Source organism: Thalassophryne amazonica, chromosome 3 (genome assembly GCF_902500255.1).
Source record: "Thalassophryne amazonica chromosome 3, fThaAma1.1, whole genome shotgun sequence".
Lineage (NCBI taxonomy): Eukaryota > Metazoa > Chordata > Actinopteri > Batrachoidiformes > Batrachoididae > Thalassophryne > Thalassophryne amazonica.
Window position 1 is genome coordinate 94,429,608 of NC_047105.1, and position 18,003 is coordinate 94,447,610.

An 18,003-nucleotide genomic window follows, 5' to 3' on the forward strand; every position below is an offset into this window, starting at 1 on the left:
GCAACGTTCACAGCAGACAGAAAAGAGTGTGCATGTTTTGTTTGATTTTCCTCAAGAAACAAGCAAATGATAAATATCAGTTGGGAATACTCAATGATAAATCATTACAGACAGGAAAAAAACATATGCGCTGCATCTTGCACCAAAGCACTACCAATGTAACTGTCATTCAGGTTCATTTGTACATTTGCAAGAACTGTATAAGTCAGAGCTTTTGATAGTATCCATTTTGAAACATGACGAACTATATTTTATTAACCCTTTTATCTCCCGTCATATTAAAGCTCCAAAGGAATGGATCACCTTACCGTCTTCTTAAATAAGAACACTTGAGCAGGTCCAATAAAGTAGGGTTTCAGTTTTCCGTTCTACCAATTGTGGCATCAGGCATATATCCTGATAGTTTAGCACCTTATTCTAAAGCAGCTGTCACACTGTGACAGACTAAGGATATGTAGGAGTAACAGAAACAAAATTCTGATCTTCGTTTGTGTCAGATTGAGAATAAGTACCAGAAATAAAATTTAGATATTTGTTTGTGTCCATTTTTGTTCTGTATAAATCCTTTTCTCAATTGTTCAAAGTAAACAGTAGTTCACTGTGTGTCGGGACACTTGGCACAGTTAAAAAGTTTTGTTTTTTCTTTTTGCCTTCATTGGGATTTTTGACATCACAGACGTGTTGTTTGGCATTTTACAAAACAAAATTTTGGATGTGCAATTCATTCTAGCCAGAATTGATTAATTTTGCCAAAGTGTTAAGAGAGAGAGAGAGAGAAAGCAAAATTCGGTGACAATTTGGAGACCACGCAAGCCCCAGGTGTGCTGAGCACGCCCTGTGGGAAGGCTGAAGCGTGGGCACACTACAGCTTCACTTCACTTCACAGCTTCACATGATTGATAACACTCTCACACAAATCAGGAACAGATTTTAAAGATCACAATAAAGTGAGGTTTGCTGGACTTTTGGATGCAGAGCGGTTTTACGCATTTAAGCAGACATTTTCTGAGGCAGAGCTCTGAACTTTGACAGACAGTTATGGTCCTCATTTTGATCTGAATAGACTGAAAGCTGAGCTCAAAGTCGTGAATAACATGTCAAACTTTCATGGCAGAAGTATCAGCGACCTCCTGGCTTTTCTGAAAAGGACGGGCCTTTCGGACAGTATGACAGAACTGCATGCGCTTACAAGTCTGATCCTGACCGTTCCAGCATCTACAGCATCTGTGGAGTGTTCGTTCTCAGCTCAAACGGATAAAAACATATGCAAGGAACACAACTGGAGAAGACTCTCTTCTTTGCCATTTCTGTCAATTGAGAAGGAACTACTCAGCCAGCTGAAGCAGCAAGGACGCCTGCACTACTTATTTTGTCAAAAAGGACAGAACCATGGATTTTATTTGCAAGTAATCGGTGAGTGTTACTTTTTTATCACATTCTCATGAAGGCAATCATGAGCAATTTTTCTTTTAATTGTTCACGTGTGCTCTTTCAGCATATTGACTGACGTTGAGCTTAACTGCGGTGCATGGAAAAGTTTTGCTGCATTGTAGTAGTGGCTGTTCAATTATGTGCACAGTGACGTGTATATTGGCAAACTATGCATTGATATACTGATTAATAATTGAATGATATACTTATTGGGATGGGTTGTTACTATACTTGGCGTATTTTAATTATTTGCATATTGTTGGATGCCTGTGGCGTGGTGTGAAGCATGGTCGTTACGTTGTCCTGCACAACACGCGTTTTGTTACATAGGTTGTATTTGACGTCTACTGAAGGCCTCGAGTGAAACCCCACGGCACGCCACTGACTGGAAGTCTACAAATTCCACTCAGCCTTCTTTAGTGTTTGCATCATAAGCACCAATAATAAAAATATCTACTTTTATTATATGTGCCATCAATATCTGATCTCCATTTCATTGTTATTTATGTCACAAATTCATCATTTTCCACCTCTGTGTTATACACCACGACATAACAGCAGAACTGGCTGCATTTTGTGTTGCAATTAACCATAGAATTGCAATTTGCATAGTTTTCTGCTCAGTGGTTTGCTAGACCTTTGACAGTCATATGAGTTCTATGACCATATTTGTCTTGTTTGTGTAATTTTAAGTATTTGAGAACTAAACAACAAAAATTAAAATCTATAAATTTGGTATTTATGGAACGTTTTGGATCTTTGGAAATCTGAAATAAAATGTTATTTGTATAAAATGGGGTTCAACCGTTTTTATGCTTGTTGATCAACACAAAAGCTGTCCTGAGTACATTTATAATTTACAGTAGCACCCTCTCGAGGACTTCTATTGAAATGAATGGGGGGGGAAAAAATTTTCCCGCGTGAAATCACTGTTTTTTGTGGACTTACATCAAAATGGTTAAAATATGTGTTTTATGAGTCTGCACTAAAATGAAATGTATATATTATAATAGCCAAGTGGCCTCTGTGTGCGTGCGTGTATATGCTTCAGTTATGCAGAAACTGGGGAGAGCTGATATTTACCATTTGGGATGCGTATGTGTTTTGAGTCAAGGATGAACGCTGTGAAAATGGAACGTTGACAGGAATAATATTTTTGAAGAATTTAGCAATTGTAGCTAATCAGTACACAATGGACACTGTACTGCAATGCAACATGGGAGTTTTGGGTTTTAAATGTTGCTTTTGTGGTTCATGTTAGTTTAACAGTGTTGTGTTATTGATTTATTGTGTTTTCGTAGTTCAATTGGTTTAGTCAGTTAAGTGTCATGTTGTTGTTACCATGAGTGAAAAGAGTATTGCTTTTGATGTCTTCCACCACCGTCCCTGTGCGTGTGTAAAAATTAAAAGCACCTGCTTGCAGCACAATGCAGAAAAAACAAAAAGCTCTGTGTGCGTGCAAATGGGGACAGCTGAACTTTGCCGTTTGGTCTGCTTATATATTTTGGATCAAGGATCAACGCCACAAAACATAACACTGATAGGACTAATATTTTCAGAGAAACTGTGGATATTAGCCAACATTGCAAATTACACTCTGGACTAACATACATTCCAGCAGAAGGCGGTAAATCATCTTTATATTAAAAGCGTGAGTGTGTGATTTTATTTAGTAAGTTAAATTTAAGTACATATAATTGTAAATACGTAAAAAAAAAAATACATGGATAAGAAGAACATTACATTTATTTCCATTGTGGTACAAAAATGTCAAAATAGAAGTAAAAATAAAATTGAATAATAATAATAATAATAGTGTGTATATGATAACAGGAACCTAAACAATTTATAAATACATTAAGACAGTAAATGAACATTTTAAAAAATTACATACTTAACAGGAAATAAAAGGGTTGAGTTCCTGTTCTAAAAATCGCTACGGTCTAAGGTGCTAAAAACATTCTGGATTCACGCACCATTACAAGTCATTATACAAGCTTTCCTTAATTTATTACCATATATACACCATTATAAATACTGCCCTATCTGGAGCCCATGGATACCCACAGGCAACACGCTAGTGTTGCTTATTAGGTGGACAGATTTTCCAAACATAATATTTTGAGGAGGAAAGTGAGAGGTTTTTGTTTTGTTTTTGTTTTTTTTGAGTGCCTCTATAGACTGCATAAATGAAGCCCATCCCAGCGTGAGAATGGTCTTCAAAGCATGGATCTAACCAAGGGTTTGATTCTTTCCATTCCTATGGCCAGGAGAACAAAGCACATTTCCTCTCCTGAGAGCACAGAATTGGCCACGTTTGCAGTTTGTGTTGCAGCGTCACACTAAGTTAAGATGCTACGTGTGGGACGTCTGCGAGTCTCACTGAGAAAGCCGCTTCTGTGATCACGGAATTGAACAGAACGCAACGATGAGTGGCCGCTGTTAACAGGACAGTCATGACATGGACCAGCTTCAGCGTATGCATTAGTGGCCAAGCTGAGCTAAACCGATAGCCATGTTAAGCTGACAGAGGAACGCAGTTTCTCTGTGAACAAAAGAGAGTACCACACAGTGGAACAATAATTCTGCTTGGCTCTATGTGTGAACTCAACAGGAGTGAAATCAGCGACGCCACTTTCACGGTATGTAATTGCATTTATTTTTGAAATGCGGTGCTACCACTTCAAAAAGTGGTAGCACCACAAAAAGTGAAATTCACTTAATGGCACATTATTAATTTGTAATGCAAACACCACGTTAGAGAACAGAAGCTAACGAGCTAATTAGTGTTATTGTATGAGGAATAAGGTGCCTTGAAACTTGCACGAATTTGATCTGTGCACTGGTAAGCAATCTGCCGTGGTAGAGAATAAACTCACTGCAAGCAGTTGTAAACTGTGCGCAGCGTCGTACAAATGTGCAAAGAAAATTTTGAAATGTTCAAAATCTCTGGCACGCATTAATTATGTCAACTTCACATGAACATTGCACAAACAATTAAAAAACACTGACAGGGCTGCGAAATGAAAATTACGAAATCCGAGGAAAATTTGCAGGGGGTCTGGGGGGCATAGGTCCCCAGGAGCCAGGGTCTCGGGCCCCGTGGGATCTTAAAAACCAAATTAATTTTTTTTTATCTAATGATACATTTTCAGCATCTCCTGGAACAAAAAAAATCTCAAAATTAGTGCATATTTAAATGACCCTGTATTCAACCTTTCATTTGAACCATCAATCATGTTGAAATAACAGAATATGATGTGGAAGTAGGACCTGGAATGATTTTCCTTTTAACTGAAAACCAAATAATGCATTAACTCAGAACAACTAAACTACATGAAATTCATGAAGACTGAAAAGACTGTTACAGCATTTCAAAAAACACAGCTAAAGCTTGGAGAATATTTTGAAAATGGTGGTAAAATATCAATAACACACATTATAGTAAAAAAGCCACATATTCTTGTGTAAATTCCTGTAAATCCATTCAAAAAAATCCATGAAAGAAAGTCTAGATTAATGAAAAAGTCACATAATCTTGTCTATAATCCTATTTGAACAGCACAATGTTTATTTTCCAGAGAGAGCAAAATGCTTACCGTGTTTCCTGAGTGCACAGTTCGCTTTTCACATTTCTTTTATCTTTCAGGTGTGTTCATGAAGCCAGCGACAATTCCACGGATTCTTGTTTTATCAGACTTTTTCAAACAGTCTTTCTCGCCATCTTCTCTCTGTCCGGCATCGGTCCGTGACACAGACATGCTGCACAATTCTTCTCTTAACTTTAGAGCTCTCAAGGTTTACGATGTCCACATGCTACGTTTAGTTTAAGCTTTGCGCAGGAGCAACACAGTGTCACTGCAGCAACCAACCAGTACCGCTTTATGACAACTGTACCAACAGCCAGGCTTTGAGAGAGGGATTTTTCTCCTCGAAACTCCACAGATCGGAGGACACTTATTTCTATCTGTAACACACAGTTCAGTGTCCGCGGACTGCCGCTGACTTATAAGTTTTCAAAACTTAGTGACGATCACAGAGTAAAACACTAACACCCCCCCCCCATGATGAATTTCGCAGACTTGCGGCATTTTCATAGCCCTGCACTGAGTCAGTGCAGCGCATTACAGCGCAGCTCATCTGAACAATTATGACAATATGTTAAAATCCATCATAAACAGAATTTTATAGCTACTCATAAGAAGAAATGAAAATGCAACTGTTTTACCAAGTCATTACAATATAAATATTACAAATAATTACCTTTCAGACAATTGCAAATGCATTCTCCATGTCATGAAGCACACAAGAGAGGAGAAAAAAAAAGAAAAAAAAAGCTGTAGCTGTAGAAAATTCCTCTGTGATTCCGGAAGTGATTACAGGTGGTTTCATCAGTCACTCAGAGCAAATGATTTATCTGCTACAAAATGATTATTTTATATAATAGCGGCACAAAGTGCGGCGTCCAGCAGAACACAGCGGGGCACACTGGCATGACAAATTGCGCGGCAGTACGGGGGTTAAATGCGTGCAAGTGTTAAGGTGCGTATACAATGTGAGTAAACCGCTTTTTGTTGTCACTGAACAAATTAACACAGGTGAGGTAAATGTCCAATGAAATGAAACATTTCCGTTATAAATAAATGTGCCGAATTTTCAAACACTGCATTAGCGATCAGAAGATAAACAGCTAATTAATGTTATTGTACAAAGCACAAAGAATTCAAGTAAACTGCTTCTTTTGTCTAGTGAACAGCTGATCATAGGTGAGGTAAACATGCAATGTAATTAAATGTTTGAAAACTTGGCACATTTACTAATAACGTCAGCAGGGGTGTTCAAGAAGCGTTAGCGCACCTGTTCTGTATGCGGAAGGTTCCAGGTTCAAGACCACCCCTGCCCATTCTCCATGTAATGTGGAATTGCTCCAGGAAGGGCATCCGGTGTAAAATGTGCCAAATCAACATGCATTGCTACTTCGGATCCGATGTGGTGACCCCGAGTGAAAACAAGGGAGAAGCTGCAGGACTTACTGAGGCATATAAAAGGTTTATGAGGTAAGATACTTTTTTAAATGTTTACACTTCAAAATAAGTTTTATTTTTAATCACTGACATACAGCAAGAGCTTTCTGAAAAAGACAATATCATGATGTGTGACAAGATTCAGCATCTGTGGGAGGAAGCTGCAGATCATATGCTTTATTTCTTCAGACAGCGAGGTTGTGAAGGGGAATTACCTCTGTACTGGCTACCAGGCTTTATGACTTTGGTCCCACGTTCACGGGTGTCCTCCACAGCCTGGGTCATACGCTCCCGGGTGACCTGGTAGGAATCACTAGTGGCACACACTGTGACTTTGTCCTGTACAGTTGCCAGCAATGACAGGCATGAAGCCCCTGAACTGGAGACAAAAAGGCAGGAAGAAACAGAAATATGAGGTAAAGTGGGGTTAGTGTCGAGCAATGTATGAAAACATAAGCCCCGTTTCCACCGCAAGAACTCAACCTACTCCCCAGATTTCAAGAACAGCCAGGAAAATTGGCGTATTCAGCCATTACTGTGGTGAAGACCCACCGAGCTTGCAATGACGGCAAGCATCTAATGCTAGCAAAATCTAACAAGCAAACTTTAACATTAGATGCTGGGGGGAGGTTGCTTGCTAGTCATTGTAGCATTCAACATTAATGCACTAGTCAGAAATAGAGCCCGACCGATATATCGGCCAACCTCTCCAAAAACCAACCTCTGCTTGCACTAACGTTGTTTGAAAGTTTTTTGTTCTTGAAAGTTGCAGAATAGAAAAAGGAGTGTTGTGATAATAATAATGTTTCCTTAGTGTTTGTGTTTCTTTCCTCTCACAATTACTTGTCTGCAACTGAACAAGTTTTTCTACCTGTAATATAACCTATATCTAAGTTGCAGCAACAAGAGGTACAAGATCAGATGTATTTCGCAACTCTTTTTAAGGATATGTATTTGCTAATTTCACAAAGGTTTAATTCTTGATTGCATTTTTTGAACTTGAAAATTCTTCTGTTATAAAGTTAATCAATATGAGGACTAAGCTTCAGCTTTTAGCTTGTACCTTTTTTGTTAAGGGTCCAAAAAAGAACATTTTATTTATTTAAAAAAATAAATAATAATAATAATATCGGCTGATTTATCGGCTATCGGCAAATCAGCCGATTTATCGATTATCTGCATTTTTTCCATCCAAATATCGTTATCGACATCGGCCTCAAAAAAGTCTTATCGGTCAGGCTCTAGTCAGAAAGCAAAAGCAGGAGCACTTTTGTATTCATTTATCTGGCTTCTTGCTAACAAAGTGCTAGGAAATGCAAACTCTTAAAACACCTGTATTTCGCTCATTATTTACTAGACACCAGACTTCTCGATTGCAATGTCCTTTCTGATGCAAAGTCCGCTATCTAACAAGAAAGCAGGAATTCAATGTTTAATTTTAATTTAATCTTTATTTAACCAGGTTACTTCCATTGAGATCGAGATCTCTTTTGCAAGGGTAACCTGAACAATTATAAAGTTTCCAATTCACTTAACCTGCATGGCTTTAAATGTGGAAGGAAGTCATTTGTCAGGTGCATTAAGGTCTGTGGTGCAGCATTCTACTCGTCTTGCGGTCTGAGTCACTTTTGTCATGGCAGTTGTTCAAAAGCTTGTGGTCCTTCAACATTTCTCTCAGCACTGTTTCGCGGTGTGTTTAATACCATGGATTTCCAAGTACACCAACTTAATTTTTTTCCCCACCCACTCTCCCTTGAGGATTCAAATAGTCACCTGTACATCCTTTTCGATCCATATATCCCTTGCATTTCATTTTCTTGCATTCAATGGTGAGGTGGAAACGGGTCTGTAGTAACAGATGATCAGTAACACCTCTTACCTTGATTCATACTGGTGGATGCATTCAAAGCTTCCTTGAGGGTTGTCCTTACCCACATTAGACAGGTAGAAATCAAAATGGTGACAGTTGGAGGAATCAGTCTTGGGAATTTTAATGCGCTGTAGGAATTCAAAGAATAATAACCTATAATACAGGAATATTGTATCCAAAGAAATAAGCGCATCAATTACAACATACAGAAAGCCCAATTTGTGAATTACAAATCTTCCACCAAAGGTATGCAAATTTCTATCATTTTATTAGCACCAACAGACCAGTGGAGGGACATCTAACATAATGTGTATTACATTAAACATACTTGTATTTATGACAAACAGATGTGTTGGTTTAAATGTGCTAAATAAGCATCATTTTTGTCAATAAATTAAAAATATACAAAAATAATCTAAGGGGGATTATTTTCATTATGATAACAAATATGACAATGCACAAAAGTACGATATGCGTTAAACAACCTAAGCAAACAAATAAAACAAAGCATCTGGTATCATGCTGTAAGTCAGTCCCTCTGACTCCTCCCTTGTTTTCACTCAGAGTCGCCGCAGCATGTTGGTTCGGCACAAGTTTTACACCAGATGATTCCTGATGCAACTCCACATTACATGGAGAAATGTGGCAAGGGTGGGGTTTGAACCGGGAACCTTCCACAGTGAAACCAAGCGCACCAACCACTTCGCCACCACCCCTGCTGTCATAACAATTTTTCCTTACCGCTGTCGCCTGTGTGCTTGTTCTAGGGCTTGGTAAGGTTAGACTTTACTTGTGTGAAGTGTCTTGAGGCAGCTTTAATGTGATTTGGTGCTACATAAACTAAATAAATTGAAACTGATAGGATAAAATTGCAGTAAACTATGGGTTTAACTTGCCATTGCCAGCAGCTATATAGACTAAGGCACTGGTATAACACTGGCACCTCTATAAAACAGACAACTCAGCATGAGTGCAAACAACTAAATGATCATTAACATATCCAATCATCATTGTCATTCAACCTCATAGTAGTTCATAACTTAGAATGTGATTACCATTTCCTGACACCCAAACAAACTTATAAACTTATACCAATTTAACATGCAGGACCACCTCGGATTTGCTGTGGTGACCCCGAGTGAAAAAAAACAAGGGCGCAGGCGAAGGGACTTCCTATGCCAAGATAACAGCAACTTACCCCTTGGAGTCCATTGAATTGTATTGTTGGCTGCAAAGAAGGTACAGTCTGAAAGTGAACCAAACATATAACAAAAAAAATTGTAACAATTTATCAATAAATGACAGCATAGAACCTGAACGACATAACATGGTACTCACTGACACCTCAAAATTTCAAGGATTAAGCTGAAAAAAGCCTAAAGGTTTTGAGGCATCAAATGAACCTCGCTGGGGGGAGGGGTGCATGACCAAAGCTTTGGAATGTTAAAAATAAATAAATACATCAATAAATAAAATTGAGATAATAGGTAATTGGGATGGATTTGGAAGGTCAGTCAATCAGGTAGGAGTTATCTGGGTGTTTACAGCAACTCGACTTCTTGTTGTCTTCAAGAAATTTTGCCACTCATTCAAGTTTGCATATAATTTTTTTTTTTCTTTGTAGTTTGTTACTGGATCCATTTAACTTTGTCCGTGGTCTAGTCTTGCAAGAAGGAAAACAAATTACAAAAATACCAGAACCACCACCTTTACTGTCATTGTACATACATCCATTTTCTACACCTGCTTACTCCACTCAAGGGTCAGGGGGGTGTTGGAGCCTATCCCATCATCCACAGGGCGTGAGGCAGAGTACACCCTGAACAGGATGCCAGTCTGCCGCAGGGCACTGAATGTACACACACACACACACATATAAACTTGTCCTCTGCAGGTAACCTGCTGTAACTATACAATACAATCCAAACACTAGGAGGAGTGGGTAGCTACAGTCATAGTCAGAGAAAGAAGGAGACCCTAGATAAGCAATAGGCAGCACGGTGGCTTAGTAGGACACATGGTGTCTTAGTGGTTAGCACTGTTGCCTCACAGCAAGAAGGTCATGGGATCGATTCCCACCTGTGGCCTTTCTGTGTGGAGTTTGCATGTTATCCTCATGTTTGCGTGGGTTCCCTTCGGGTGCTCCGGCTTCCTCCCACATCTAAAGGCATGCAGGTTAGGGGAACTGGACACTAAGAATTGTCCAGGTCTCCCTTGTAAAAACGATCTCGCTCTCAATGGGGCTAACCTGGTGCCCGTTCCATAAAATAGGATTACCAAATAAACCTGCCTTTTTTTTTTTTGATAATCCTGTTTTATGAAACAGAAACACTGGTTAAATAAATAAATAATAAGCTTGTTTTTGATTATGGACAGAAGCTGGAGTGCCCAGAGGAAACCCATGCAGACACAGAGAGAACATGCAAACTTTACACAGAAAGGACCAGGTGGGATACATTCCACGACCTTCTTGCTGTGTGGCATCAGTGTTAACCACTAATCCTCTGTGTCACCTATATACCGGAAAGTCAAATTGCAATACTTGTGGAATCACATTCCTCAACTACTGCAATACATACATCAGGTCTAATGTATCATATCTGGAGTTAAGTGTATTGTCCCAGGCCTATGTACAGCCTACAGGTAGCAGAGGCAGTCAAAAAAAAGGCTGCCGTCACATGAACACACAAATGCTTTTACTCACAAGAGGTATTCAAAAAGTATCTGTCCTTATTTTATCCCACAGAAACAAATTAAGGGTGTGAGTTGCCGTTTGGTGGGGAGGTGTAAGGAACCTTCTCACACATATGTGAATTTTTCCTTCCGCCCTCAGAGCACATCAGTCGCTACCAGTCAGCTTTAGAGTGAACAGATGTACTGAGCACCCATCGGACTCTCATTTATTATAACATGATGGAACAACTTCAGCAAAAAGGTACTACATCAAATTTTGCCAAAAGCTTGGTGATACCCAAGCAGAAACCATTCATAAGGCTCTGCAGGCTTTTGGCAATGATGCCATGAGCATAAGACAAACAGAAGAGTGGTATAACCGCCTCAAAAATGGGTGGATAGCAGTGGAGAGCGAATCACGTTCCCGTAGACCATCCACAAGCCGAAATGACCAAGTGATTGACAGAATATGGACTTTGGTCATGATGACCATGGTGTCACCAACCAAGAACTTGCAGACAAGGTGGGGATAAACACAGGTTCAATACATTCCATTGCAACAGAGGATTTGGGCGTGCAAAGAGAGTCAACAAAACTTGTATCAAATGTAACACTGGAGCAGAAGCAAATGTATCTGGAAGCCTTGCAGAACATGCTGGAAAGGGCAAACAGGGACCCCACTCCCTGAACACAGTCATCACTGGTGATGAGACATGGGTTAACCGGTACAACCTGGAAACCCAATTTCAGTCATCGCAATGGAAACATCAACAGCCAAACATCACCAAGGCCAAAGAAAGCACGTCAGGAGCGCAAGCAATGTCAAAGTCATGTTGACCGTTTTCTGTGACTCCCGTGGAGTGCACCGATCCACAACTTTTCACTTTGGATCCGATCCCGATACCTGAATTTGGATATCTGCCGATACTGATACTTTTCCGATCTGATACCAGAGCTCTGTTTGCTTTAATATTATTATTATTGATGATTTTATGAGGATTTTCTTAAAAAGGAGACGTGAAAGTTCAGCTACAATTTGACTGAAGGTGCATCTAGGATGAAAGCCTAGATTTGATGCTTTGGTGAAAGAATTAATATATGTTTACAGTGTTAAAGCAAGAGTCTCTCTCTCTTGACAGAATCTCTGTTCGCAAAAAACACACACCTTAACTCGCATGCAGTGCACACTGGCCTGTACGGATTCTAATTCAAGTCCACCCTCTCCAGCCGCTACTACGTAGTACGTAAAGTGTGATGCTTGCTACCTGACCTGAATACCATATGAACTGTGAAAATAAGGGCTGCAGTGAGTGGGTCATGATATAAGGCTGACCGTGTGTGTGTGTGTGTGTGTGTTTGCGCATGTGCGCTTTCAACCTAAGGGTCCCAGAGACCTCCCTCTTGGTTCCCTCAGTCACCATACCACGTTTGGTGTTGATTGCTTAATTACTGTGGCAGTTCACCCCGAACACAAACCGCGCCATATATTATATATATATAGACTAGCTGAGTTACCCGAGTCTGCCAATCCGGATCCAAAATTCAGTGGAGTCTTCCATGCCCTAATACCTATCTGATCTCATCAGTTTTTTGTTACTGTTGAGTCTGTGTGCCGAATAAATTAATTCAATTCATTCATTCATTCTATCTGTGATGCAAGTTGGGTGAGAATCTGTCAAGTAGTTTTGAAGTAATCCTTCAAATCCTATACAAAGTGAAATCGTGATCCATAATCTGGAGTCGGATCGCCTCCAAAATTCTGGGGAGTTTTCCGTGTCCCAATATGTATCTGTTGTGCAAATTTGGTGAGAATCTGTGAAGTCGTTTTGACATAATCCTTCAAAATGTATATAAAGTGAAATCTTGATCCAGAATCCGGATCACATACAAAATTTATTGGAGTCTTCTATGCCCTAATATCTATATGTGGTGCAAATTTGGTGAGAATCTGTGAAGTAGGTTTGAAGTAATCGTTCAAAGTCTAAACAAAGTGAAATCGTGATACAGAATCCGGATTCAGATCACCTCCAAAATTTATTGGAGTCTTCCCTGGCGTAATATTACAACCCCAATGTCAATGAAGTTGAGACGTTGTGTAAAATGTAAATAAAAACAGAATACAATGATTTCCAAATCCTCTTCAACCTATATTGAATTGAATACACCACAAAGACAAGATATTTAATGTTAAAACTGATAAACTTTATTGTTTTTGTGCAGATATTTGCTCATTTGGAAATGGATGCCTGCAACACATTTCATAAAAGCTGGGACAGTGGTATGTTTACCACTGTGTTACATCACCTTTCCTTCTAACAACACTTAAGTGTTTGGGAACTGAGGACACTAATTGTTGAAGCTTTGTAGGTGGAATTCTTTCCCATTCTTGCTTGATGTGACTTCAGTTGTTCAACAGTCCGGAGTCTCTGTTGTCATACTTTGAGCTTCATAATGTGCCACACATTTTCAATGGGCAACAGGTCTGGACTGCAGACAGGTCAGTCTAGTACCCGCACTCTTTTACTACGAAGCCACGCTGTTGTAACACGTGCAGAATGTGGCTTGGCATTGTCTTGCTGAAATAAGCAGGGATGTCCCTGAAAACAACGTTGCTTGGATGGCAGCATGTGTTGCTCCAAAACCTGGATGTACCTTTCAGCACTGATGATGCCATCACAGATGCTGGCTTTTGAACTTTGCGCTGGTAACAATCTGGATGGTCTTATTCCTCTTTTGTCCGGAGGACACAATGTCCAGGATCTCCAAAAACAATTTGAAATGTGGACTCATCAGACCACAGCACACTTTTCCACTTTGCGTCTGTCCATTTCAAATGAGTTTGGGCCCAGAGAAGGCAGAGGCATTTTTGGATGTTGTTGATTTATGGCTTTCGCTTTGCATGGTAGAGTTTTAACTTGCACTTGTAGATGTAGCGAAAAACTGTTAACTGACAACGGTTATCTGAAGTGTTCCTGAGCCCACACGGTAAGCTCCTTTACAGAATGTCGGTTTTTAATATAGTGCCCCTGAGGGATCGAAGGTCAGGGGCATTCAATGTTGGTTTTCGGCCTTGCCGCTTACGTGTAGAAAGTTCTCCAGATTCTCTGAATCTAATGATTATATTATGGACTCTAGATGATGGAATCCCTAAATTCCTTGCAACTGAAGCATTGTTCTTAAACTGTTGGACTATTTTTTCACGCAGTTGTTCACAAAGTGGTGATCCTCGCCCCATCTTTGCTTGTGACGGCAGAGCCTTTTGGGGATGCTCCTTTTATACTCAATCATGACATTCACCTGTTTCCAATTAGGTGTTCTTTGTAGGGCTGCAACAAATGATTATATGGATCATCGATGAATCTGATGGGGTTTCGACACAATTAACGGGATTAGCAGGGAATTTTTTTTAAATGTGACAGGGAAACAATTTTTCTCTCCTTCCATCACTTTAACAACAGAATATTATTTGAAAACTTAAAATACTTGAAAATCAACAAATCGTCAAATGTCCCTTGACTGTTGAAATATAATAAAGAATAAAACAGTTTATAATGAACAAAAATAATTATTTCAAATGGCATTGCTTTATCAAAGTGCTGAGTTGCCATAAAACAACATTGAAACATATAAATGTTATAAAATATATGGTGAAAAAAATAGGTATTTTTGTTGCTGCAAATGAGCAATTAGCACAGTGGTCTCCAAACTATTCCAGAAAGGGCTGAGAGGGTGCAGGTTTTCTTTGCAGCCACTGACTTCAGCAGGTGATTTTACTGATTAACATCACTTGGAGCAGGTGGGATGAGTTCATCAGTGAAATCACCTGCTGGAGTCAGTGGCTGCTAAGAAAACCTGCACCCTCTCGGCCCTTTCAGGAATAGTTTGGAGACCACTGAATTAGCATAACCAGTTAACCATAAAACCTAAATCAAAAACTGTAGCCTGACTCATTATAGGTGCAACATTCTCTGTATAACTTGTAAACTATGTGGTCATTTCACAATGACACATGTGACTCATGTCTCTTTCTCTAAAATTGTATTGTAGCATTATTAGTTATTACTATTATTATTGTTGCTATTATTATTAATATATAAATAAAAATAAATTTAAAAATATTATAATTTGTAATACATTTGACTCTTATCTCTTACAACAAACGCTGAGCCATTACTTATACAGAAAACAAATGCACAAACATGCTGAAATGCCAGCAGCTTAATGCTAACTTTAACATTGAAAACGCCATAGACATGCTAACACGTTAGCATAAAATACATCTATCAACTGTTACAGAAGACCATAAAAGGTCAGTTTAACATAAAAAGGTAAATATTCCTCACAGACATATGCTCTTTTGGGTCTTAGTGGGGAAAAATTAAGATAAAGCGAAATAAAACAAATGAAACCAACGAAGCAGCAGCTCGAAGCACTCCTTCATTGGTTCCAGATTCAAAGCAAAGCTCAGTTGATTATATGGAAGAAACGAAACATTTGCGGTAAAACAAAGTTATTTAGCAACTAATCAATGACTAAATTAGTTGACAACTATTTTAAATCGATTAACTCGATTAGTTGTTTCAGTTGTAGTTCTTTGAACATTCATCAACTTTTCCAGTCTTTTGTTGCCCCGTCTCAACTTTTTTGAAATGTGTTGCAGGCATCCATTTCAAAATGAGCAAATATTTGCACAAAAACAAAGTCTATCAGTTTGAACATTATTTACATTTTACACAACATCCCAATTTCATTGCAATTGGGGTTGTATATCTGTGTTGAAAGTTTGATGAGAATCCATGAAGGAGTTTTGATGGAATCCTTCAAAGCCTATATAAGGCTGACCGTGTGTGTGTGTGTGTGTGTGTGTTTGCGCATGTGCGCTTTCAACCTAAGGGCCCTACTGACCTCCACCATGGTGCCCCCAGTCACCATTCCAAGTTTGGTGTCGATTGCTTAATTACTGTGGCTGTGCAGGCCATGACCTAATTCAAATATGAGGTCTGTTAGAAAACTATCCGACCTTTTTATTTTTTGCAAAAACTATATGGATCTGAATCATGTGCGCTTGCATCAGCCAAGCTTGAACCTTCGTGCGCATGCATGAGTTTTTTCACGCCTGTCGGTTGCGTCATTCGCCTGTGAGCACGCTTTGAGTGAGCAGTGGTCCACCCCCCTCGTCGGATTTTCATTGCGAGGAAAATGTCTGAACGATTTGGAGCTTTGCTGCATCAAATTTTTCCAGAAACTGTGAGAGACAGCCAGGTGGAAACTATTCGGAAGATTCAGACGGCTTTCAGGGACGATTCTGTGGGGATCACACAGATTAAGGAGTGTTACAACCGGTTTAAACACGGCGCACAATGGCGGAGGGCGCGCTGCGCTCAGAGCGGCGATCGACAGGCTGAAACGACCAGATTATTTCCAAACTGAACGCTGTGTTGATCCGGGACGTCGTCCAACTACTACAGAAATGGCAGAAGAGGTGGACATACCACTTTTTCGGCACATTCCACTGTTACAGGAGTTTTTGTCATGGAAAGAGGAGCGGAGGAATTCGCCACGGAGCCACTAATGGCGCGGGACAAAAGCACCTCAGTGTTTGTCTCACAGGACATGTTCAGCTCTTGCACCATTCGGAAGATTCAGACAGCTTTCGGTGGCTTTTCAGTCGTGTGACTATCCGAGAAATTGTGGACGAGCTGGACATGCCACAGCATGTCCTGTGAGGCTTCACCACGGCGCTGCTTTTTGTTCTCCATTAGCGGCTCCATCCCGACGCGCGAATTCCTCTGCGGCGCGCCCTCTGCCATTGTGCACCGTCTTTAAACCGGTTGTAACACTCCTTAATCTGTGTGATCTCCATAGAATCGTCCCTGAAAACCGTCTGAATCTTCCGAATGGTTTCCACCTGGCTGTCTCTCACAGTTTCTGGAAAAATTTGATGCAGCAAAGCTCCAAATCGTTCAGACATTTTCCTCACAATGAAAATCCGACGAGGGGGGAGGACCACTGCTCACTCAAAGCGTGCTCACAGGCGAATGACGCAACCGACAGGCGTGAAAAAACTCACGCATGTACACGAAGGTTCAAGCTTGGCTGATGCAAGCGCACATAATTCAAATCCATATAGTTTTTGCAAAAAATAAAAAGGATGGATAGTTTTCTAACAGACCTCGTATATAAGGCTGGCCGTGTGTATGTGTACAGGGTGGGCCAATAAAATGTTGCCACTTTTTTTAATTCGTACAATTTCCAAAATAACAAAGATTCCTTTTTCATTTTCAGGAATATCAATTCCTGAAAATGAAAAAAATTCGGAGAATCCCTCGAGATGTGTGGTAATGTCATCACAAATGTCTATTTTCTTTTATTTGTGCAAGTTAAAAACATTTATACATCAGGCACATTCGCTTTTTAGAGTCCGTACATTGCTCAAAGGGAGTAGGATGAAGTAAGACTTATATTTTCTATCCCCTTTCACATGTACTGTTTTCGGCTGTGCAGACAAGAATAAATAATAAATTTTGTGATCATACATACCTATATAAACACACACCTATCTATATACATATCAACATATACGAGGTCTGTTAGAAAAGTATCCGACCTTTTTATTTTTTTCAAAAACCATATGGATTTGAATCACGTGTGATTGCATCAGTCAAGCTTGAACCTTTGTGCGCATGCATGAGTTTTTTCACGCCTGTAGGTTGCATCATTCGCTGTGAGCAGGCTTTGTGTGAGCAGTGGTCCACCCTCTCGTCGTTTTTTTTATTGCAAATAAATGTCTGAACGATTTGGAGCTTTGCTGCATCAATTTTTTTCCAGAAACTGTGAGAGACCTCCAGGTGGACACCGTTCGGAAAATTAATATGGCTTTCACGGATGATTTTGTGGGGATTACACAGATTAAGGAGTGTTACTGCCGCTTTAAGGACGGCCCACAGCGTCTGAGAGCGCGCCGCGCTCCGAGCGCCGATCGACAGGCTCACACCCCGCTGAAAC

The 18,003-nt window shown here is 39.8% G+C and overlaps 1 protein-coding gene across 2 annotated transcripts in view; it reads right to left on the minus strand.

The window, feature by feature from the left end:
- Window positions 1–18,003, minus strand: part of ell2 (elongation factor for RNA polymerase II 2) — a 54,823-nt gene that overhangs the window by 24,397 nt on the left and 12,423 nt on the right. For both annotated transcript variants that reach the window (XM_034167118.1, XM_034167117.1), the window contains exons 2-4: window positions 9,524–9,571; window positions 8,335–8,453; window positions 6,671–6,834 (exon numbers count right to left, since the gene is read on the minus strand). In XM_034167118.1, coding sequence (XP_034023009.1) covers window positions 6,671–6,834; window positions 8,335–8,453; window positions 9,524–9,571 — 331 coding nt within the window. The remainder of the gene's footprint in view (window positions 1–6,670; window positions 6,835–8,334; window positions 8,454–9,523; window positions 9,572–18,003) is intronic.